This window comes from Brassica rapa, chromosome A07 (genome assembly GCF_000309985.2).
Source record: "Brassica rapa cultivar Chiifu-401-42 chromosome A07, CAAS_Brap_v3.01, whole genome shotgun sequence".
Classification (NCBI taxonomy): Eukaryota; Viridiplantae; Streptophyta; class Magnoliopsida; order Brassicales; family Brassicaceae; genus Brassica; species Brassica rapa.
Genome location: NC_024801.2, coordinates 20,364,915 through 20,388,755, shown reverse-complemented (window position 1 = coordinate 20,388,755; position 23,841 = coordinate 20,364,915). Strand labels below are relative to the sequence as shown.

General features: G+C 36.4%; 4 protein-coding genes and 1 long non-coding RNA gene across 5 annotated transcripts; 3 read left to right on the top strand and 2 right to left on the bottom strand.

Moving 5' to 3' along the window:
- Window positions 1–204: 204 nt before the first annotated feature.
- Window positions 205–3,708, top strand: LOC103830555 (pathogenesis-related thaumatin-like protein 3.5). The gene is made up of 3 exons (XM_009106360.3): window positions 205–2,301; window positions 2,484–3,147; window positions 3,304–3,708. Exons 1-3 carry the CDS (start codon window positions 2,241–2,243, stop codon window positions 3,431–3,433), a joined length of 855 nt encoding a protein of 284 aa, XP_009104608.2. The 5' UTR covers window positions 205–2,240; the 3' UTR covers window positions 3,434–3,708.
- Window positions 3,709–3,950: 242 nt separating this feature from the next.
- LOC103830553 (ubiquitin-fold modifier 1) lies at window positions 3,951–5,279 on the top strand. Its single transcript, XM_009106358.2, has 4 exons — window positions 3,951–4,170; window positions 4,248–4,345; window positions 4,715–4,747; window positions 4,958–5,279. Exons 1-4 carry the CDS (start codon window positions 4,103–4,105, stop codon window positions 5,029–5,031), a joined length of 273 nt encoding a protein of 90 aa, XP_009104606.1. The 5' UTR covers window positions 3,951–4,102; the 3' UTR covers window positions 5,032–5,279.
- Window positions 5,280–5,397: 118 nt separating this feature from the next.
- LOC103830554 (serine/threonine-protein kinase MPS1) lies at window positions 5,398–8,572 on the top strand. The gene is made up of 6 exons (XM_009106359.3): window positions 5,398–5,790; window positions 5,973–6,362; window positions 6,481–7,304; window positions 7,378–7,578; window positions 7,667–7,828; window positions 7,891–8,572. The coding sequence occupies exons 1-6, from the start codon at window positions 5,640–5,642 to the stop codon at window positions 8,353–8,355; spliced, it is 2,193 nt and encodes a 730-aa protein (XP_009104607.1). The 5' UTR covers window positions 5,398–5,639; the 3' UTR covers window positions 8,356–8,572.
- Window positions 8,573–9,397: 825 nt separating this feature from the next.
- Window positions 9,398–13,757, bottom strand: LOC103830552. The gene is made up of 2 exons (XR_625744.2): window positions 13,286–13,757; window positions 9,398–13,199 (listed from the first exon to the last, which is right to left on the bottom strand). It is a non-coding gene; the product is annotated as an uncharacterized LOC103830552 (long non-coding RNA).
- Window positions 13,758–18,919: 5,162 nt separating this feature from the next.
- Window positions 18,920–22,742, bottom strand: LOC103830551 (nitrate reductase [NADH], clone PBNBR1412). Its single transcript, XM_009106356.3, has 3 exons — window positions 21,583–22,742; window positions 20,837–21,210; window positions 18,920–20,397 (listed from the first exon to the last, which is right to left on the bottom strand). Exons 1-3 carry the CDS (start codon window positions 22,613–22,615, stop codon window positions 19,072–19,074), a joined length of 2,733 nt encoding a protein of 910 aa, XP_009104604.1. The 5' UTR covers window positions 22,616–22,742; the 3' UTR covers window positions 18,920–19,071.
- Window positions 22,743–23,841: the final 1,099 nt, after the last annotated feature.

The window sequence follows — 23,841 nt, the reverse complement described above, 5'->3', positions numbered from 1 at the left end:
TCTGTATGCAATAATTGAGTTGTGTCACCTACTTGTAACTGTTACTATTTTAGACGAGCATATATTAGTTTTAATGGGTTTGATTTATTCGTTGGGCTTATGGGCCACATGTCTTGAGTACTACACGAGCGGGTAGGCCGACTTTTAGATTGTTAATTATATTTTGACCCCGATAATATGCGAAAAGAGGTTGCACTAATTACAAATTAAGAAAAGTAAAAATGCGGAAAGAGGGTACACTCATTATAAGTTAAGGAAAATAAAGAGACTATAATAATCATTGTAATAAACTGATAATAATAGAAGCGACGCCAATGATGATCTTTTTCGTCTTCCTCTAAAGAAATGATAAACTACAATTATCATTAACGATTATTTTTAATCATGATTGTAACAACTAATCAGTAGTATAAAGGTTGAATCTTTTTTGGTTTTGGTTTAAGCTATTTGGATATGAAATATTAATGTTCTTTTAACTAAAATTTTTTTAAAAAAATTATGAATAACAATGGTGAAAGTACCATGATTTTAAAATAATTGTAACTACTAGAACAATGAAGAAAAAATATTGGCCTTTTCCTTTTAGTGTAAGGATAATCTGGATCTATATGTGCATTAATCAATTATATCATTAAGTTTTCATGTTTTGTCTGATTATTTTGTATTGTAGCTGTTAATTGGAACTTGAAAATACATAAAACAATGCCCTTCTCTACACCACACTAATCCAAACGCTCTACTGAGGTAGAAACAGTTAGTAAAAAGCCGTGATTCAGTGATTGGGGATGGATTCAATGGAGAGAATGATTGCTAGTGAGGTTGGATTACTACCAAACATAATAACCGCACGTGTCTAGCTGTCTTAGCCTTAATTAATCTCACTATGTTTTCCCTTTCTTTAACTTTCTCCTTTTCAGCCCCTTACTCTTACAATGGGTCGATTTTTTAATGAGAATGAATCATCATTTACATCCTTTTGTTTTTGCCTTTTTAATCCGGCCAGGCGGCCACAATAGATGGCAGCGGAAAGGAAGCTGATCACCAATCTACATAAACTGTATAGTTTCCATTTCTTTTTCTTTTGGTTGGTGATACATATCATATCTATAAATCGCTTTTGGCTATAGAATATTGGGTCATCTCTAGTCTATAAATAACGCTTTGAGTGTGTGACAAGAGAACACCTTTTACATCAGAAGCATATTGCGAGTATGCATGGGCGAATGACGAATGAGTCATTTGATTTTGGAACTTAATGGGTTAAAACTTAAATGAACATAGCTTAATTACGCCTAGATATATACTTGCATGAATTGACGAAACCCAAAAGCAACATGATGTAAATCTTCTTTCACTTTAGTGATATTCAGTTTAGCAACAAAAAAAAGTGACCAAGACGGGAGTCTAAGATAATCAAGATAACATGCAGCAATGCCTGTCCCTGCCATAAGGCAAGTAAAACATCTGCTTTAGGCCACAATAAATAGAGGAAAAATTAAGGCTACATATCACTAATTATTAGATAGGTCAAATGGTTAACAAGTTTGAACTTAGGATACCATAGTTCGATCTTCCTTTTGTCCAATATAGTTTTATTTTAACCATTTGATTACTTTTTACACTTTTTACTGGTTTGGTGTTAGTGTACTACTATATATTGTTGGTATTTATATAATAGGCCACACAATTTATTTTTTGTGCTTTAGGCCACTCCAAATTGTGGGACGGCACTGCATGCAGCCATGCAGATACCGATCAAGAAAACGATTCAAATTTCCAACCAAAGTTAAGCAAATTAAATAATTAGTCAGATAAATGTAATATCTATATATATATATATAATTTACATTTACTAATATAATTTATATATGTATATTTAACGTATATATAGATACACATACATACATTTATAAGTATATATTCCAAGCTTTTGGACTTGACTACCTTAAGCCAAGAAACTATCCCAAAGAATGCTTGCGTGAAAGCATCAGGAAAGGAATAACACTAACTTTTTCCTAATTCCAAAACAAGGAATCTTATTTGAAAATACACAAAGTTAACTTGTTCTGCGTTTCAAAGTACTTGAAATAACTATTATAATTTGAGATATAGACTCTCCATGCAAGTTATTCTATCTTTCTCCCTTAAAAAGACCTTCTCACATCAGTAATTCTCCGTAATCTAACCACACCTGGACCACAAAATAGTATATTTTTATCGTTCAATATTTTCCAGTAAATATGCAATCTCGTTTCTATTTGTCACCAAGGATCTTGTTACTCTTTCTAACACTTTTATCAGGTGATTATTCAATCAATTATATTTTCCCAATCATATATATCATAGATGTTCCCACTATATATATCATAGAAATTTTTTTTGATAATTGATATCATAGATATTTTCGAAATTATATGTCTCATGAATTCAACTATGTTACGTATATATTAAGGTTTGACTAATGATTAGAACTTAATCTACAGGGACAAAATGGTCGGACTCAGCTCGTGTATTCACGATCGTGAACTCATGTAACCAAGTAGTCTGGCCGGCGATAACGCCCGGAGAGAGCTTCAATGGCGGAGGCTTCGAGCTCAAACCGGGCCAATCCATGGTATTCAACGCACCAGTAGGCTGGTCAGGTCGAATATGGGGACGAACCGGCTGCAATTTCGACAAAACCGGAACCGGAACTTGTGAAACCGGTTCATGCGGCTCGACTCTAAAATGCTCAGCCTCCGGAAAACCACCAGCGTCACTAGCTGAGTTCACGTTAGCTACATTGGATTTCTACGACGTGAGCCTGGTCGACGGATTCAATCTCCCTATGTCGGTTACTCCACTGAACGGGAAAGGAAACTGCAGCGTCGCCGGTTGCGTCGCCGACCTGAGGCCAAAGTGTCCGCGGGAGCTTGCCGTGAAATCTAACGGGAAGGTGATTTCGTGTAGGAGCGCTTGTGATGTGTTCGATAAAGATGAGTATTGTTGCAGAGGAGTTTATGGGAACCCTTCCACGTGTCGACCAACTTATTACTCGAAGTTGTTCAAGGAAGCTTGCCCTACTTCTTACAGCTATGCTTATGATGATCCGACCAGTATCTTCACTTGTTCCGGCACCGATTACGTCATCTCTTTCTGTTCCGCCAAGTATGTCATGTCTTATCCCTTTTAAATAACGTACATGTTATAATGCTTTGTTAATGTCACATGCAGAAGTAAGTAAACAATCTTAGGCTTAATTAATCTTGACTCGATTAAATAATTTTACGTTTTATTTGATTGTTGTTGTTTTTATGTGTATAGGAAGAAGCCGGTGTGCACGTACCATGATAACAAGTTGGTATGCAGCGATGGTTCTGCAGGTTCTAGTGGATTTAAGACGATGATTGGGGGACTGTGGCTTGTTCCGTTGTTGTCTCTTATTGTTTTTTAGCTAATAGTATCCAACCTAATTTCGTGAGTGATCACGTTTTTAGATAAACAAGTTTTTTTTTTCCTTCCTTTTTAAGAAAATATGTCATTTGTTTATTTGTTTCCGTGGGTTGATAAAGCTAATTTCAATGTAAATATAATGTTGATTTGGGTGTGAAAATAAATAAAAATAGCTACTAACTCTGAATAAAAAAGAATGTAAAATATTCATTTCGTTCATTCTGCAAAATTGTAGTGGCATACTTATATTTGAATTTCTTTTTTTGTGTGTGTGGACTTAATAAAATCACCGTTCTCTTTTATTCAAGGTAAATAAATGGGTAAAGGCAATTTTGTGAAATTGATAGAATAAACTTTTTTTAAATAACTCTACTCAAGAAAGTAACTGTACATATTGCAATCCAATGCGTATCCTCTGTGCTCCAAATCGATTTCCTAAAACCGCAAGTTACATTCTAAGAGAAAAAGATAAATACTGAGCTTAAAATGTAAATAATCTGGAAGCTATTAATAAATTAGACAGGCCTAAAATGGGCCCAAAAGAAGCCCAAGTTAAAGTTGAAACCCTCCCTCTTTGTGCAAGTACGCGTCGTTGAAACGCGAAGCACCATTTCCAAATTTTTCACCGTGCAAGCCTGATCTCCATCTCCTCGCACCCTTCGCCGGAAAGATGGCAACTGGTGGGAAAGTATCCTTCAAGGTCACCCTGACCTCGGACCCTAAGCTTCCTTTCAAAGTGTAAGTTCGAATCGCGTAACTTCTTTCGATTGCCTTCCATTGTGATTGATCTGCTTGTGAATGGTGATTAATCTCAGATTCAGCGTGCCGGAGGGAGCACCGTTCACGGCGGTTCTGAAATTCGCAGCAGAGGAGTTCAAGGTTCCTCCTCAAACCAGCGCCATCATCACCAATGGTACTTTGTGATGATTCTGTAGCTTTAATCGAATTTAATCTGAATATGAGCATTCTTGTGAATTTGAATTGATAAAATTCATGTTAATTTTTGAAAAATCTTCAGCTAAATTGTGCTCCTTAGATCAAACGATGAGCTTATAGTTTCAGATATTTTCTTCACTTATGTTTCGTGCAGTCACAAGAATTCTCTTTAGACATTATCATGCATGCATACTCTTTCCTCTGAGCTTTATCAAAGCTTTTCAAGTGCTGGAGATTTAGTTTGAATAGACTTTAGCACTCAATTTGGTTTAGTGTCAGTCACCCATTGATTCATTTCTGCTGATTCTATCCACAATACTTAAAAGATTTCTCTCATGTTGTGCAGATGGGATCGGGATCAATCCTCAACAGAGCGCAGGTAATTTCATAATTCCTAGATATTTTAAATTGTTTGGTTCCCTATCTATCTCTGACTTGTTGTGTATTCTTTAGTAGCTTGTAAGCTTATTAATATCTGTAAGAAACTAGGATTAGAACCGTTTGATTATTTATTCATAGTCGGGTATATGACTTTTCATCATATATATATATATTTCGTGAAAGTTAATGTGTTAGTGTTTGATGTCAGGAAACGTGTTCTTGAAGCATGGATCTGAACTGAGACTCATCCCGCGTGATAGAGTTGGAGCTGCGTTTTGTTAATTGATCCCCATGAATGCTTTAAGCAATGAGTGAGAAACTAAGTGACCTACCTTAAAAAAAAGAAATAAAAAAAAACCGAACTTATTGAAATGGTTAATGTTACAACTCTTTTTGTTTTCTCTTTGAATAAAATACACATGTGATGTTTACATCAAGTTTAGTGATTACGGCAATTTGATCCAAGTTTAGATACATATCCATGTATGTGAACTATAGTACCCGTCTCTATGAATGTAAACTTCAACGTGCATTAGAGTCTCGATTGTTTGTTCTCGTCTGCTTCAGTGAAGAGATTTATTGGATCCTTATTGGGCTTATAAATATAGTTAATATTGCTGCTGGCCCAATAAAGGCCCTCGAATGGTAGTGGAATTTTAAACTGGAGGAGAGAAAAAGTAGAAGCGGCAATAAGGGGTTCGAATCTCAAACACATTCTCTTGGATTCCTCCACTCGTGTAGTCTGAAGAGAGAGAGAGAGAGAGCTTCTTCTTCGGCGGCCATGGGGAAAAATTGAAGCTTGAAATCAACTGCTGCTGCTTAGTGGTTTTGGGCTCAGAAGAAAGCAAAAACGTTGTATAGCAAAACGGAGATGCAGTTGAGATCCAGAGATGGAAAAGGAGGAGGAGGCTAATCTTCCACGGGATAAACCTCCGAAGAGTCTAGCTCGACCCATCTTAAACCACGAAACCTCTTCTTCTTCCTCCTCTCCTGAGCTAATACGCCATCTCCAAGCCGCTTTCAAGCGCCACCGTCCCCTCAGTACTACTCTCTCTCTCTCTCTCTCTCGATGTCAGAAACTTTGATTTGAACTGATTTTTAGGGTTGAAATTATTCAATTTAGGGATTTTGAGGATGCCAATTGTTGTTATGTTAGCTGTTTGTTCATTGGGTACTCTAAACATCCTTCATTTGCCAACTGATCTTCCCCTATTTGTTCGTAGATAAGATGCAGACAACCACTATAGGTCCTCGACGAAGTGTTGCTGCCCAACGACAACCTTCTAGGAGCTCTACAGCTGATGGGCAGAGACCTCAGGATGTTGTTTCCCTCAGTCAGAGTCTCGCTGCCAATACATTATTGACACATGATTCAAGAAACTTACCCTCTTCTTCTTCTGCTGCTGCTGGAGAATCCACCGAGAATGCGTCTATCACAACATGTTCAGTTTCAGGAACTGTTGATAATATGCTTGGTGGGAGTTTCAACCAACAAGATAGGCAGATGGATTTGCCGAAGCCCTTAAAAGGCAACCTGGATATAGGATCTAGGAATGAAAGTGTCAGCACAAAGGTCCAGTCTCTTGTTAGCAGCAGCACCCTCACATCTAATGGTAATGCATGTAGTACCTGAGAGTTGGAAACTTGTCAATTATTCTCTCTTTGGCTCATGTTTACTGTTTTGGTTGTTGAGCTAAGAATCTTATATTAACCTCACTTTTAACCTGGCAGATATGGAATGGGATGCAACAAATCAGGCTGCAGCATCAAAACATCAGAATCTCCAATCTGTTGATTCTGAGATCAGTTTGAAATCTGAATACAAGGTTTCATCTTCCTTGGCAAAGCTTGGAGAATTTCGCAACTTCTTGAATCAACCTGCATCTCAGTGTTCTGTCATGGGGTCATCATGTGCCACTACCACGTCCATTCATTCCTCTTCAGCTCCTATGCTAAATGCCACAACCCAAGTCTCTCGTTACCCTAGTGCTGTTCCAATTCCAAGTCAAGGGAACTTGGCTCCTTCTCGTCCTTCTTTCAAGGACAGCGACATTCTGCATGCCAGTAAAGATGTCCCTTTACCTGAGATGCCATCCTCGGCTACTGATCAAGAAGTAAGAGTCAAAGAGACAAACATGTCTAAGCAACAACAGTGCACTACAGTAGTTGAACCTCCAACTTTAAGTCGTGGGAGTGATGCTACTGCTCGTGTACCCGATGACATGCTCACCAGTGTTAGCTCACAGCCGCAAAAAGCAGATAAGCTAGAAAAGGTTGCAAGTAGCAAAGGGACATCAGCGCCTCGTAAACGAAACTATGATCCAGACTTGTTCTTTAAAGTCAATGGCAAACTCTATCAGAGGCTTGGCAAGATAGGGAGTGGAGGAAGCAGTGAGGTCCACAAGGTTATTTCATCAGACTGTACCATATATGCTCTCAAGAAAATCAAGCTCAAGGGTCGTGACTACGCTACAGCATATGGGTTTTGCCAAGAAATTGGATATTTAAAGAAGCTGAAAGGGAAAACCAACATCATTCAGCTTATAGACTACGAGGTATATCATTCTCTTTAGTTTCAAAGTTGCATGATTGAACACTTTCCTCCACCAACTCTCTTTTTGCAATTAGGTTACAGATAAGGCTTTACTCCAGGAGGTATTGAATGGCACGATGAGTAACAAAGATGCAAGAGTTAAGGATGATGGGTTTATATATATGGTACTAGAGTACGGAGAAATCGATCTAGCTCACATGCTGTCTCAAAAATGGAAGGAAATCGAAGGATCAGACCGGACTATTGATGAAAACTGGCTTCGGTTCTACTGGCAGGTTCTTACACAACTCATCAACTTTGTTTCTTTTTTTATACTACAGGAAGCACGCACAAATTATTGTATTAAACTGAAAAAAATTGCAGCAAATACTTCAAGCTGTGAACACCATACACGAGGAACGCATTGTCCACTCTGATTTGAAACCGGCAAACTTCCTTCTTGTCAGAGGCTTCTTGAAGCTTATCGACTTTGGTATCGCTAAGGCCATTAACAGCGACACTACAAACATCCAACGAGATTCACAGGTAAAAATCATCCACATGTTTCTACTAGTTTCATCATCATCAACATCCTCTTAATGTGACAGGTGGGGACATTGAGTTACATGTCACCAGAAGCGTTCATGTGCAACGAGAGCGATGAGAATGGGAACACAATAAAATGTGGAAGGCCATCAGATATATGGTCGCTTGGTTGCATACTATACCAAATGGTATACGGAAGAACGCCTTTTGCAGATTACAAGACCTTCTGGGCAAAGTTCAAAGTCATAACCGATCCAAACCATGAGATTACTTACAATCAGCTCTCGAACCCTTGGCTTGTTGACCTAATGAAGAAATGTCTAGCTTGGGACCGTAACCAAAGATGGAGAATCCCTGAGCTTCTCCAACATCCTTTCCTTGCCCCTCCTATCCCACCTGAGCCTCGAGTCGGAAGCAGCAGCATTCAACTGCTTAGTCACATAGCTGAATGTTTTGGTAGTGATGTCAGGGTTTCGGAACTTTGTGCTCAGCTCAAGGATCGGCTACGAGTTCTTGGTGGAGAATAGAAGTGAGCAGTAGTTTTTAATCACGGTTTTTATTGGATCATGTAAATTGTTATGTTACCTTGATAGCTTTAGAGAGAAGACTTTCTATTTGTTATTGGTGTCCCTGCTTGATTTCTTGTAATGGAATGTATCATTTTGGTTGCTTCTCTTTTTCTTGTTTCAGCAGATGTAACCTTTTGAGTTCTCTCTTTAGCAAACAGGTCAATCCATTACCATACGATGTCTTTTTCCCTTTTTATTCATTAGATTAGCAAACGAGGTTTACTAAGACACATCATTAGATTACAATTTTCGAGATTGCAATTTTTATTTTTGGTTTAATATGTTGATGAAGTCAATGTATGTGCTAATTACATCTATGGTCACTCAAAGTATTCTTATCAAGTTTGTAAACATTTCCAATACATATATGTAAACTAAATAACACTGTGTTATAAGCGCAACCAACCGTATCCACAAACTCCTTGAACCACACCAGTCAGAACCGATCCTTAAACGAACAAATAAATGGATTGGAGAGATGATTAGTGGTACATAAATGTGATCGGGTCTAATATGTATCGATTAGTCTATCTCCCTGAATGATATATCAATCTCAAAATCGTTTGGTCTCATTTCTTGTGATTCTAATTCGATTTGGTCGTTATATTTGTTCCCCCCATGATTCGTGTGTCATATATCTCATTTCATATGTTTTTGTATCATCATAGGTTCATAAAATTTCTTCAGTAGACTTTATAGAAATAGTTTACATTAGGATAGAAAACTAGTCATGAAAGTTAGTTTGGAATTGGGTTAAAACTTAAATCTTGATCCATTTTCTGAGGATAACAAATCAAACAAGAGACTAGGGAAGCTAGAGAGTATTACAGAACAAGAACAACTTCGAGCTTACTTGGAAGTTCGCTACTTCCTCTGCAATTGAAACTACAGAAAGACCATAAACCTCAGCAAACCATGTTTGCTTATTTGATCAATTTCATCCCAACAGTCTTAGACTACTGGCTTAAGGGTTTTACTTTCAAAGAGCTTTCTTCTTTTTTTCATTTGAATAAAAATGAAACCAACTCCATTATAAATTCTAAAATTCAGTATCCAATCGCTGGCGGGGTTTTCAACCAAACATAGACACATCTCTCCTCTCTTTCTTGCGTCTGGGGCTCATATTTCGCTTATTGGACTTTAATTATTTCGTGAGACTTGGTTTTAAAATGAAATATAGAGTTGGCTTCAATTTATTGAGAGAGACCTTGCAGCCCAACATGCTACGGCACATGCATTAATATTATACAATTTTACTAAAGTTAGTTTTAGGTGGACTTAAATTTTCTAAATGCTATTTCAACTTTTTTCCTTATGAATGTGATTTGAGAAATGATTTTTGGAGTTTTGGCTTGGGTCCTAATGTTTTTGGGTCCAGAATTAGCTTGTGTTAATACCAAAAACATTTTTCTATCGGAATTCGAACTAGAAATACCTTGGTGAAAAGTAACTTGTTGCATCGTTAAGATCTTTGTAGTCAAATGGTCGAATAGCCAACTTACTGTAGGCTCTTTCGACTGGAGTGTATAGTATACAAGTAATAATACAACATGTAAGTTAAATCAAGAACAAAGCAATATGGTTTTAGACTTTTAGTATTGCACCTCGGTAGTCAGCCGTAAAGACTTTAAATCCAATCATTATAAATTTTGAATATATTATTGTAAATTTAGTTTGGATGGGAGATGGAACAAAAGTAGTTTTCCAATGTGGAATATCCACCTAAAATTTGTCATTAAAATAAGTAACAAAAATGTGAGTTCCACTAAAGAAAATTTGATCTCCGAATAATTCAAATAGTTGTACAAAGTGGTTCATTTTGTAAAGAAAAATCAAGAAACACTAGTAACATTGGACACTTTTCATATTTAGAGTTGTGCAAGTGGTTCTCTCTTTGAAAATATGTAATATATCATTTCAGTTTTAAATAATGTAAAATTATAAAATAAAGTATCATTCATTACAATTAAAATAAACTTTTAATTCATCATTCTACTAATATGTACTTTAAATCTATTTATTTATAAGTTTATCATTGTTCTAATTTTTTTTTAAATTCATCATCAATTATATATACTTAAAGTAAAATATTTGTTATATATAAAATATTTATTAAAATTTATTATATTTATGTTGGTAATAGAATACTACTTCACCAAAAAATTATGATTATTTTTAATCATCTAAATATATATATATGTTCAAAATAGCGAATATATGTTTAAATTAATTTTCTATTATATTTAAATAAAATATTATATTTATTGAATTTGTAAATTATTTATTAAAATAGCTAATTTTAATTATGATAAATAAGTAATAATATAAATATAATATAACTTATTTTAAATTTGTAGAGTATTGACGTTTTTTTTTCATTTTCACCATTCAAATATATTTTAAAACCGTTAGATATTTTTGATCTACTCTTGCAATAGTAGATAGGTTTGATCCACTCTTGTTTTTAGATCTGCAAGTGCAACACTATCAGATTATCTGTTTCAGAGGTTATGTAGGAACCCAATAATGTTCATTACTAGTAGATTGAAGTTTTCGGAAACGTTAATGACTTTAGCACTTCAACAAAATCAATATAATGCAAACCAAGTTTATGTTAACTTATCGCTTGCTTATGAAAGATAAGTTTTATTAAATAATAACAAGAGAACGTACGGATTATAGTAAAGTAGTTCGCTACCTGCAAAATATTCGTCCGTTTATGAATTATTTACATGTAACGTGTTTGATCGTATACTACGTCAGCTTTGAAGATTTAATATATTAAAAGTGCACTGAGATATTTAAGGTAAAATTGGAAAAGATGTTCAATATAATATTCAGTGAAATTGATTCAAAAGATACAAATGTAACAAGAAGATCACTTATGGAGGTAAAGTAACCCCAGATACTCAACTTAGTAATAAGTTTTGTAGGATTACTGAGGAAGCAAAATCTAATGAAAATTGAGCTAGCTTCTAGTTTTTTTCTTGGCCGCTCACTTCAATGTTGGGTCTTTTTATCTTTAAATCAGAAACGAATTTTATCACCTGATAAACAGTTATTTATTTCGCAATAAACTGCCAGATTTTCAAATAAAAGTTAAGAAAGTTAGCTCTAGTGAAAATTCAACCTTTAGATATGTACTTGTTTATTTTACAACCATATACAGATTTTGATTAAGGTTGCTTTTTGCGAGTATTATTTGCATACAACAGTCGCATGTAAACTTCAAAAGTGTAGTCATTTTTTTTTTTTTTGTAACTTAAAAGTGTAGTCATTTTCACGAAGGAAACTTGAAAAGGTTGCCAAAAGGATACGATAGTGACTCGGACGAGTTATTTAATCACGCAATATATTTATATATTTGTGGTCTCTATTACATTTCCTTTCTCACTCTGTCATTGCAAGAGATATTTTCATATTCACGTCGAATCGAAGAGCGTCTGATAATAATAATGTAAGAATAATTTAAAGAAGCGTTTTAGTTTAAAACGGTAATGAAAGTCAAAAAAGAAAAATTGACAAGAAACAGTTTCTTATTTTTTAGTTAAAAATTAAGAAATAATTTTTTATATTTCCCTAAAATTTCTGCTATAAAAAACCCTGAATAATAATGTTTTGTGATAAAATCAAGGGAGAATTTGCCGGATATTCATAAGGACCAACAAAATGAAGAATATAGTCATGCTACAGTAAATACCCACAGAAAATACAGGTTTGGTCTAAAATTTCCAAAAAGAACCTCATAGGCGCCTGTGCGTGTGAAAGCAGACAAAAGAAAAAAAAACTATGTGCTTAATTGGATTATACCAAACCTGTACATTGAACAGTCTGTCACTTTTATATCGGATGCGACCGCTATACTATACTATCTGTAATATAGTATGGCCACCTTGTTTATGATTTGGCCATCCTAATCTCTTTTAACTTGCCAAATTCTTGCGTATTTTATGAAAGTTAGCGTCAATGTCTACAATTACGAAGATTTACTGTCCATTCAGACGCGGTATAAATGGGCATATATGAAGCATGAGTTACATGTGGAGGCTAAGAAGATACTTTGTGGGGAGGGAGGCAACGCAACATATATGTCTGAATGTGGTTTGTGGGAATACAAAGGATCTAGACTATACTATATGAAGTGTAGTATGTACCAAAATTGAAAAAACCGAATATACATTTCTTTCCCCGTTCCAAAGTTATGTAGGTTCTGCAATTGATCAAAGATATATGGATAATAAGTGGAGAAGTTAATGATTGTGGTATAACAATCAGCACGCAACCCCTCAATATATTGAAGTGAGAGATAGAATATGTAAAAGATAAAAGAAACACAAACATAAATAAATTTGTACATATACCTATCTTGGAATGTTAAGACACACACCGCAAGTTTTTAAACAAACATGGTTAGCGGATAAAAGTTACAATTAAGGGAACCATAACAATGGTACAACAAACAATGTACTGTGATTATAAAATAGAATAGAAGAAGAGACGAAGAGGAGATGATGAGTGGCGACGGTGTTGGACGACAAAACAATGTAACTGATCAAGTAGTAAACCAAGAAGAATCAGGAAGCAGAGCAGGATAAACAAATTGCAAAAGAAGAGAAAGAGAAATGTATACTATACTCTAATTTAAAAATAGTATGGAACATATGACATAAGATACTGTTTATCTTCCCCAATTCAATACATCGCATTATTTTTCATCTTCTTAAAGAGATTGATTCACATATTTACCTTATTGTCAATGAAATTGTTGCTTGACCCCATAATTCTCAATCATACTGGACTTACTGAGATTTAATAGTCCAAAACATAGAGTTTCGTAACTTTTAAACTTATAATGTGTCCCTTATGCTATAAATCATCATGGAATTACTTTGATTGGTTGGCTTGTGCTCTGCATTCGCTCGAGCCGTCTTGAAAATAGAAGGTCTTATGTAACCCTAACTTTGAAGAGCCAATTGATGTCGCTTTGAACAACCGTTACTCGTCGAGTCAACCCTTTTTCCTTTCTCGCGAATAATCGTTCTTTTCACTTTCCAGTTTCCAGATTAAAAAAACGACTTTCAACCTTTCACGCGCGGATAAGGGTATTGTTGGAATATTTCATAAAATTATACAAAATATCGTAGCATACAAATTGTTATGATTATATAGTTAATTCTTTTTTGGCTATGTACATGTAGCCTAACTGCCCCTAGAATCAACTCTTAGGTCAGACGTATATATTAGATGACAAAAGTACAATTTGGACAACTAATAGACTTAGCTAGGTTTTAACTTTTAATAGGATTAGTCCTATAGACTATAGTTATTCTGAGCGATTGTGACCGAAAAACAAAATATGCGAAAAAGAAGAGCGTCGTGCCCAAATTTTCTTAGACATGTCAATACTATTATATGTTTTATTGGCAACTGGCAAAACATATAATTTATTTTTACAAATAGTGTAAAAATATTTATTTTCTCAAGTAATTAGTATGACTAATTGTCTACAATTTTAATATTAAAGTCAAACCTGTATTGAAATACTTATTAAAATGCCAGATTAGATTTCCGTACAATAAACTATTTTTACTAGGATTTTTCCCCACTAGTAGGATTAAGAAATATGTCGATAATTATATTAGATTATCCCACTTGGAAGATGAAATAACTCCAACGACTGCGGCAATAGAGATCTAGTTAATAACTTAATATATATCCCAATGTAGTTGGAGCCACTCCCAATGCTCTTGGAATCCCATAAATCTTTAAATAATCCCAATATTCCTTCAGTTGCCTGTTGGCTGAGAGCTACTTAATCAGTACAATAATAGCGTTAGTACAATATTGTAAGCGATTGTAATAAACAAATTAATCGGACTAATTGGCAATTAGTGGAGTAATTGGGATATAAGACGCCTTAATGACCCTGGTCATCCTTTCGTCTGACTCTTAATAGCTATAAGGGACGTCTTTGATGAACTTAATCTTCTTATTTTAATGGTAATAAAGTAATGGAAATATGTACTTAATGATATCATAAAACGACAAAATTTAGACTCAAAATCATTGAGCTCAACCGGTTCCATAGATGTTATTTTTATCGCAAATGTTCCTGAAAAAGGGGAAAGACAAAAGCCTTAACGAGTGTAACAGTTTAATTTTATTTATTTATTTGGTGGTTGCATGGGTATGATAAGAAATAATCTTATTTTATTTAAGAGATAAAATTTGTTTATAATTTGATTCTTTATTTCATGGAAAATGTGGATTATTGACGTTATGGGTCTGGTACATAGCCATAGAAGGAGGTGGTCTCAGCAAGACGTAGATGTTAGAGAATGGACACTTGTGCGAAACTAGCAGCAAGCCATGGAAAAAGATTGTGGCCTCACTTCAAATCAAACAACATCTCTGTGGATGACAAAGAAAATATATACAAGACAAGTGATGACTTTAATGTAATGTTATAACGTCGATATTATTTTCTCGTGGTAACGAGGAAAAGGATGACGGATAAGATGACGATATCAACGAAAAAACGGTGGTCATGGCTCATGAATGAGACTCGTGAAATATTACATTTTTTTCTAAATTTAGTTGGATTTTTCTTTATTGGAGGAAAAAGATTACACAATGAAAAAGTTGTAGATTAAAAGGACTATATATATAGCTCTGTTATAATGAGTCTGATTTGATTAAAGAGTAATTGCTTATCTTCAAAATTATTTCATACAAGAAGAAATGTTTTTTTTGAAATGTCTTTAGTTAAATGTCTATTTTGTGGTTTTTCCATTAGAATTCAACTACAATAATCGCGTTTTTAACCATTGTAGAGTTGGTTCTGGATCGGCCTTCTCGATCCAACTTGTGATAAAAAAAAATTTCTTACAACAACCATTTGATAACCGAAAAGAAAAAGTATAGAAACAATATTAATAATTTTCTGTAGGTGCAAAGCATATTTATGCATGACTACCACTTTAAAAATTTTGCACTGATCATTTGTTTAATGTCGACAAAAAAGCACTGATCAATGTTTAAGGAAATAGTTACTTGGAGGACGAACAAATAGCTCTTCAAATTTCAGACGTCATTATCACAAGGGACCGAGGTAAGTAGAGAGACACATGACATATATAATTTAGAACTAAGTACAACTTAATTATATCACGAATAAAGACAAACCACAAGATGGGCCGGGGGTTTTATATATTATCAATAGAGAGAGCGTTCGCACTTGACCCTTGTGAGCACGAAATAACGTCTCGCCATCTCCGCAGTGGTCGGGACGTCCCTTTGTTACGGGGTCGCGGCTATACGTTTTCTTTTGCCTACCTTCTTTGTTTTTTCCTTTCTTTTCATTTAATTTTATTTTTCTTTATTTAGGAGTAGTTTTTAATGGTCTAAAAGGTAACTACGTGCCACATGCATGGCCCTACGCCTTTGACGAAGTCTATATAGAATAAATGGGAAGACTTTTAACTTGAGATAACTTTAGAATTTAACTTCTTCTTTTCTTGTCGGCCTTCGAATTTAGCTAGAGAAGCACGTACATAAGTAGCGAGAGATGGATGTGTTAACAATATAATGTAACAATAATAAGTAAAGATAATCAAACTCAAACGCAACGTATTGCTTTTTATTCTCCATTAAAACTGTGACAACCCGCCCCGTGGGACTACCCGCCCATGGGCCCCAGGCTCACAGCGCTGCAGCGCACCGACCCCAACCCCTCTATTATGAGTTCTCTCTAACTCCATAATTAGGTTGTTGGTGAGCCTCGAACCCAGGACCTCACCCTTTAACAGCATTCCCACAGGACAAGCTGTCACCAATTGATATGCAGATCAATTGGTGACAGCTTGTCCTGTGGGAATGCTGTTAAAGGGTGAGGTCCTGGGTTCGAGGCTCACCAACAACTTAATTATGGAGTTAGAGAGAACTCATAATAGAGGGGTTGGGGTCGGTGCGCTGCAGCGCTGTGAGCCTGGGGCCCATGGGCGGGTAGTCCCACGGGGCGGGTTGTCACAAAAAAAGTCGACTTTTTATGTGACAACCCATCCTCTCACTAGGAACCTAGGTTCACAGCGCTGCAGCGCACCGACCCCAACCCCTCCATTATGAGTCCTCTCTGACTCCATAATTAGGTTGTTGGTGAGACTCGAACCCAGGTCCTCACCCTTTAACAACACTCCTCCAGGATGAGTTGTCACCAATTGACCTGCATATCAATTGGTGACAACTCATCCTGGAGGAGTGTTGTTAAAGGGTGAGGACCTGGGTTCGAGTCTCACCAACAACCTAATTATGGAGTCAGAGAGGACTCATAATGGAGGGGTTGGGGTCGGTGCGCTGCAGCGCTGTGAACCTAGGTTCCTAGTGAGAGGATGGGTTGTCACAAAAAAAGTCGACTTTTTTTGTGACAACCCGCCCCATGGGAACTACCTGTCCCGTGGACCCCAGGCTCACAGCGCTGCAGCGCACCGACCCCAACCCCTCTATTATGAGTTCTCACTAACTCCATAATTAGGTTGTTGGTGGGCCTCGAACCCAGGACCTCACCCTTTAACAGCATTCCCACAGGACAAGCTGTCACCAATTGATCTGCAGATCAATTGGTGACAGCTTGTCCTGTGGGAATGCTGTTAAAGGGTGAGGTCCTGGGTTCGAGGCCCACCAACAACCTAATTATGGAGTTAGTGAGAACTCATAATAGAGGGGTTGGGGTCGGTGCGCTGCAGCGCTGTGAGCCTGGGGTCCACGGGACAGGTAGTTCCCACGGGGCGGGTTGTCACAAAAACTTTTAAGATGCATAATACATTGTTGAATGATTAGACACCGTGATATATATTCTATGACGTTTCAATAGGTATGATGTGTTCTTGGTAATTTTTAACTTTATTAAAAAAATTGGGGCCAATAATATTCATAGTCTATTTTATAATTAATTGAATAATTCTTAATTGATATTTTAATGATATATTTAAAATTGTGTATTAACTTAAGAACATTTTAAATTTCGGATACCAAGAAAATTTTGCAAGTACAATGATATTTTTACGATAATAACTGAGTTGAAATTCATGATCTTTTAGTTATCATTGATCATGTATTATCTTCGTACTTAGAGCATTTCCAAGGGTATTCTATTTTTTCCTCTATAATTTACACTAAAATAGAGTAACTCTATTATAGAGTTGAATTTGCTCCAATGGTTCCCTCTATAATAGAGTTACTCTATATAGAGTGAAATATAGAGTAATCTTATTTTTTTACTCCAAATATAGAGTAAAAAAAACAAGAATACTCTATATTTCACTCTATTATAGAGTAACTCTATTATAGAGTGAACCATTGGAGCAAATCCAACTCTATAATAGAGTTACTCTATTTTAGAATGAAATATAGAGAAAATTATAGAGTACCATTGGAGATGGTCTTAACTATTCTGGAAAGACTTATTCTTAGGTCCACCCCCTAGGGTGAACCTCTAGGTTCACCAACCAATAAGATTGTTTTATTTTATATTCGATATCTTTTAAAAAAGGAAACAAAATATTGTCAAATTACATTATGTTTTTAAAATTAAAAGGTAAAAAAAATAGTAATAATTACAAAAAATAAAATTTTACGTCGTCAGCATAACATTAAACCCTAAATTCTAATCCCTAAACTTTTAATCCTAAACCCTAAACCCTTGGATAAACCCTAAACTCTAGGATAAATCCTAAACTCTAGGATAAATCTTAAACTCTAAATCAAAATCACTATATAGTATATACTAAAACATTCAAGCGTTTAGGGTTTAGGGTTTTAGTGTTTTTTATTTAGAGTTTAGGATTTATCCAAGGGTTTAGGGTTTACCCAAGGGTTTAGGGTTTATCCAAGGGTTTAGGGTTTAGGATTTAGGATTTAGGATTTAGGGATTAGGATTTAGGGTTTAGTGTTTTGTTGAAAACATTAAAAATATATTTTTTTTAATTCTTTTTTCTGTAACTATTATTTTTTTTACTTTTTTTTTATTTTAAAAACATAATATAATTTGAGAATATTTTGTTTACTTTTTTAAAAGATATCGAATTTGAAATAATAAAATCCTATTGGTTGGTGAACCTAGAAGTTCACCCTAGGGAGTGAACCCAAGAATGACTCTTTTGGAAATATTTGAATACTTCCATTATTAGCTCTTGTAGAGTATCAATGTAAATTGCGTACAAACCACCTTGTGGGGACGAATCGAAACTCTATTTTAGATCTTTCTATCTTTTTGTATCGAATCAAACACTGTCGCACCATTCGTCTCCCTTAGCCGATAAATAACAAATGTGTAACTGGTTTGAACTAAACGTGTTTTGTATGTTTTTCTTTCTTGTTCTGTTCACTGACAACTGAACGAAACACGACCGCAAGTGGTAACTAATTTGGCACTAAGCGTTACACGACAAACGATTATCAAGCGTGACTAAATGAATAGCACTTGATGTGAACTATAACAACCCTGTAGACAACTAATAGGCAGTAATTAGAGATGATATAATATGGAATATAAAATCACATAAACGCAATTTTTACATTATACATTTGGAATAGAAAAAACTCTAACAAAAACACTCAAGAACCATTTATTTACAATAGTGATACTTCTTATTGAATTTCAAATTTCCAATGCAAATATTAGAAGATCAGAAGATCTTCCTTCACGTTGTAACCCATCTTCTCAAGATTGGGCTGCAATGCAAACTGAATCATAGGCGGTGGTCCACACGCGAGGGCGAGCGATTCGCCTTCTAAACCTTCAGGGACATGTTCTCTAAGCACAGCTTCTGTAATAAACCCGGTGCTGTAGTTCCAACCTTCTTTTGCTATTTCAACAACGTACCAAACCTTAAGCCTGTCCTTATGCTTATTAGCCCACCCTTCTAGCTCTTCTCTCACAAGAATATCATCCTCGGTTCGATTTGCGTAAACCACAAACATCTCGGTTTCATCCTCTGGATCACTCAATATTGATTGAATGACTTGGTAGATAGGAGTAATGCCTGTTCCTCCGGCAAGCATGGCTAGTTTCTTGGCAAACTTAGGTTTGCCGTTGACCATGAAGTTGCCTTTGCCTTGGTACTCGATGTGTCCTAATGGACCTTTGATGTTCAAAACCGACCCGATGGGCAACGAGTCTAAGTGCTGTGACATGAGTCCTCCGTTAGGGAATCTTGGATGAACGTCTTTGAAGTAAACTTTGACGACCAAGTCGATATGTCCAACCGCGTCAACCGTGCTGGTCGGAGTATAGGCTCTAAGACAGAGTTTGTCGTTTATGTTGGCGCAGAGAAAGATGTGCTTCCCCACGGGCAGACCAAGCTGCTGATCTTCTGATGGTAATGCGAACCGGAACCTACGTACGTCATGAGAGATAGAAGTCTTCTCAATGAGTGTGACCGGGACTTTCTCACGTGGGTTGACTAAAGCTATGTTCTTTGAAGGAGCTAGCTCTTTGATAGGAGCTAACAAAGAAACTGCATTTGAGCCACCGTGGACTGATACATTCGGGGAAGAGTCGTAGCCGGTCGTGATGAGTTCACCGATACGGTAATCTTCTAGAAGCTTCTTGGCTTTGTCTGAATGAATAGCTTCAAACTCTTCGGTGCAATCAGTGCCCGCGTTGATGAGGATCGAGTCTGAGCCTCCAGGGTGGTCTTTCAAGAAACGTGTGCAGTCATAGATGTGACCGTGGACAATGATCCATGCAGACTCAACTGAGTTGTGTTTTCTAACTTCGGACATTGAGTACATCTTTGCGGAAGTGTTCATGAAAGGTGATGAAACAGACTTCTTGAGAATAGGGTTTGACTCTGAGGATATCTCAAGCTGACGTTCCTTTGCCATCCACCCACCCGACTGGTTTCCGGGTCGGGTTGGGTGTTCGAAAACAATCCCTATCTCTCCTTTGTGAGGCTTGCAGACGTTGGTTTTGATCCTGAACCAGCAATTGTTCATCATGCCCTGTTTAAATACAAGTCAACGTCATTAGTGCTTTGAGTCAAACATCTAAAAAGTATAAAACAGTGTCTTGCTCGTGATTAATTAGCTGGAGAGCATGGACTTTAATCCAAGACTTTTCAAAGTCTTATATATATTTTCAAATGTGTTTCTCAAATATAATTGCCCGCATGAAGGGATGGATTTATAATAATACTTAACCACTAAGCTGAACTGTACAACACAATTAAAGAACTTTTCTTGGTTCCATATTGGTAGGTAACACGTTTAGAAAATATCATCAACAATAGAACTGTAGTTCCAGCTTTGTAGGACGAAGACAAATACAAATCGAATTGTTTATACTAAGTATGGGATTAAACTAATAACTCTAATTAATCAAATCATTAAAAAAAAATATAATATATCTTAAAAAATTAAAAGAGAGAGAAAGAAAAGTTACCATGAGGTTCCAGATGAGTTTATCAGGCTGGGTGTTGAAAGACTCGTCCCAGGCTCGAACCGCTACGTCTTTGGCACTAAGTAGATCAAGAACCTCGACGTCAAGTGACCAGAAACACCAGCACCAGAACTTGCCATACTTGTTTGGCTTCTCTTGGTGGTCAAGGTCACACACACTCCATGTGTCTCCTCCATCCAGAGTCACCTCCACCCTCGTTACCTTCTTCCCTCCTCCAGAGTAAGCATAGCCTTTTAACGTGTACGGCTTCTGAGTGGTAAATGCATTAATAGGCAAAATCTCTTGGTGACCGGGTGTGGTTATCACCGAGTTTATATTAAGCTCGTTGATTATGTATTCCGGCTTGTACCACCATGCTGTAACACAAGAAGGTAATAAATATTAGTATCAAAATAATTAGTAAAAAAAATTAAATATAAAAAAAAATACTATGACAAAAATAAAATACAAAATTTTCCAAAATATTATTAACTAACTAGTAAAATAAATACATCACTCTAAATTATTACTGTAACCGGATTCTCTAAATACTAAATTCTAAACATACTCACTAACTCTAAATTCAAATATAAAATAAATAAAAATATTTTTGAGATTTACTATTTTGATTTTTTTATTTTATGTGCTATTTTAAAATAAAAAATGTTTTAATGTTATCTTTGCGATTTCTCAAAATATTATTACCATGTCTCTTATAGTAAAAAGGAAAGAAAGGTAAATTTATTTACCTTCTGCATTTGCCAGTTCAGCATCGACAAGAGAAGGTAGAACTCTATTGTCCTTGTAATGATAGTAACTGTCGGATTCTTGAGGCGTGACGATGATACGTTTCAACCATTTAACCATTCGACCACCGATGAAACCGGGTACGATGATCCGAACCGGAAACCCGTGATCCGGCGTGAGAAGCTCGCCGTTCTGCATGTACGCTAATATGATGTCTCTCGCAGGATCCATCGCCATCTCTTTCTTAATACTCGTTCCGTACTTCGACCCGCCGCCTCCGGGAAGATCCTCCGCTCCTTCAAAGCAGACGTTGAGCGCGCCGCCTCTCCTACTGTATATCCCGCATCGACGGAGGATCTCACTGAGAGGAACACCTTTCCATAGGGAGGTGGATACTCCGGCGGAGCCCCAGTTGAAACCTATCGTCTGCTTCACCATGTTCTGCTCTTTCCGGCGGTTACCGGCGCATACGAGAGTCACCGGAAACTCGCGGCTGGGGAACTCGGAGATAAGCTGCTCCATGGTGAACTTCGCCGGACGCTTGACGAGGCCGGTGATCTCAACGGTCCAGTCCGACCAGTCGGCCTTTGGGACGGTGCCGTGGTTGCGGACGTAGTGGAGAGGGACGGGAGTGATGAAGCCGTGGTGCATGAGGCGAGGGAGAGGAGGCTCGGCGTTGAAGGGGTGTTTTCCCGTGAGACGCACCATAGAGGAGTTACGGTGGATCCAGTTGTCAGCCGTGGATTCGTCTCGCGAGTCCAGGATCGACGGTTCTACGTCGCTGTTGGATTTGCGTATCATCTCCTTGTAGTATGACACGTTACGGTTGTGGCTCTCGTCCTCGTCGTCGCTGGAGTCATAACTGTCTTCCACGACGTCGTTTTTGGTTTCTCTGACAACGATCTTTTCGGTTGGAACGGATACGGTCTTGTTTTGGTGACGGGGAGAAGGAATGGGAGGAGGTTTGAAGGAGCGAACGACGCCGTTTATGGCGGGGTTGAGGCGGGGATAATGGCGGTTATCGACGGTAGCCATGGAGAAGCTATTGAATCGGTGAGAAGAGAGGAGAAAAGTGTGATTTGTATTTCTTTTTCTTTAACAAAATTAAAAGTTATTCTTTGTTTTTTCCCCTCAGTTTCTTTGGTTTGTGTATAATATGGCGTTATAGGGTTGTATTTATAGGGTTATTTACAAGATGAATAAATAAAATAATGAAAAATTAAATGTGAGGAGAAATAGACAAATGTGAGTTTGTGTGGTCTTTGAGTCGGTAGACCCACCTGCCTAGATCCTAAGCTACGGCCTTTAAGGCGGGAATATTTATGATTTTTCTACATCATTATATTCGTAAGATTGTAGTTTTTTTTGGAGAAAAGAGTAAGATTGTAGTATTATAACTTGTTTATAAAAATAATTGAGCATCCAGCAACCGAACTGGTCGGTTCCGTGGGAAGGAACTTTGATACCACTTAGATCATATGCGCATTGATATGGCACTGACTCTTACTGGTTTGAACTTAAACATCAATTTCTTTTTCCTCAAAGATATATATATATATATATATATATATATTGATGAGACAAACCAACTTTACAAAGAGAAACCTATTACAACCAAGCCATAGAAGCAAGATACAAAATTGAGAATCTGAGGCTCTTATACCAAAAAATAAATTACGAGCTGGACAAGCTTTGAACTTAAACATCAAATATGTAAAGTTCATAATTAATTATTTTTATTTTTGCTATTTAATATGTTTTGTTGATTTTGTAAGTATACAAAACTGAAAGCATATCATCGATCGGGGAGATAGATTACACAGAAAATTACACTTATCAGTTATCACTTATGTGAATGATATACGATGGTACAAGTTGTTTTTTTTTATCACAGGTGTGTATAACTAGCGGTTAAACTTAGGGGATTGATTTGTTGTGCTTTTATTTTGAATCCCGGTAGTAAAAATAATTTACGCCGTGTTATCTATACTATACTAAAAGGGGGATATAAGCCATGGAGAGGGTGTCCACATAGGATAGAAAAATCAACCAATCAGAGAACCCGAAATTGCCATGTCATCTCATTTATATTTTGTAAAAAATAAAAAAAACAATGCGAAGGTGAGAATCGAACCCGGGTTGGTATGATATATATATAGGACAGTTACCACTAAGCCATTGACACTTTCTTGGACACATATAAAGAACCACTAAGTATATAATCACAAACTTTTATGTACATTTACAATAATATGAATTCA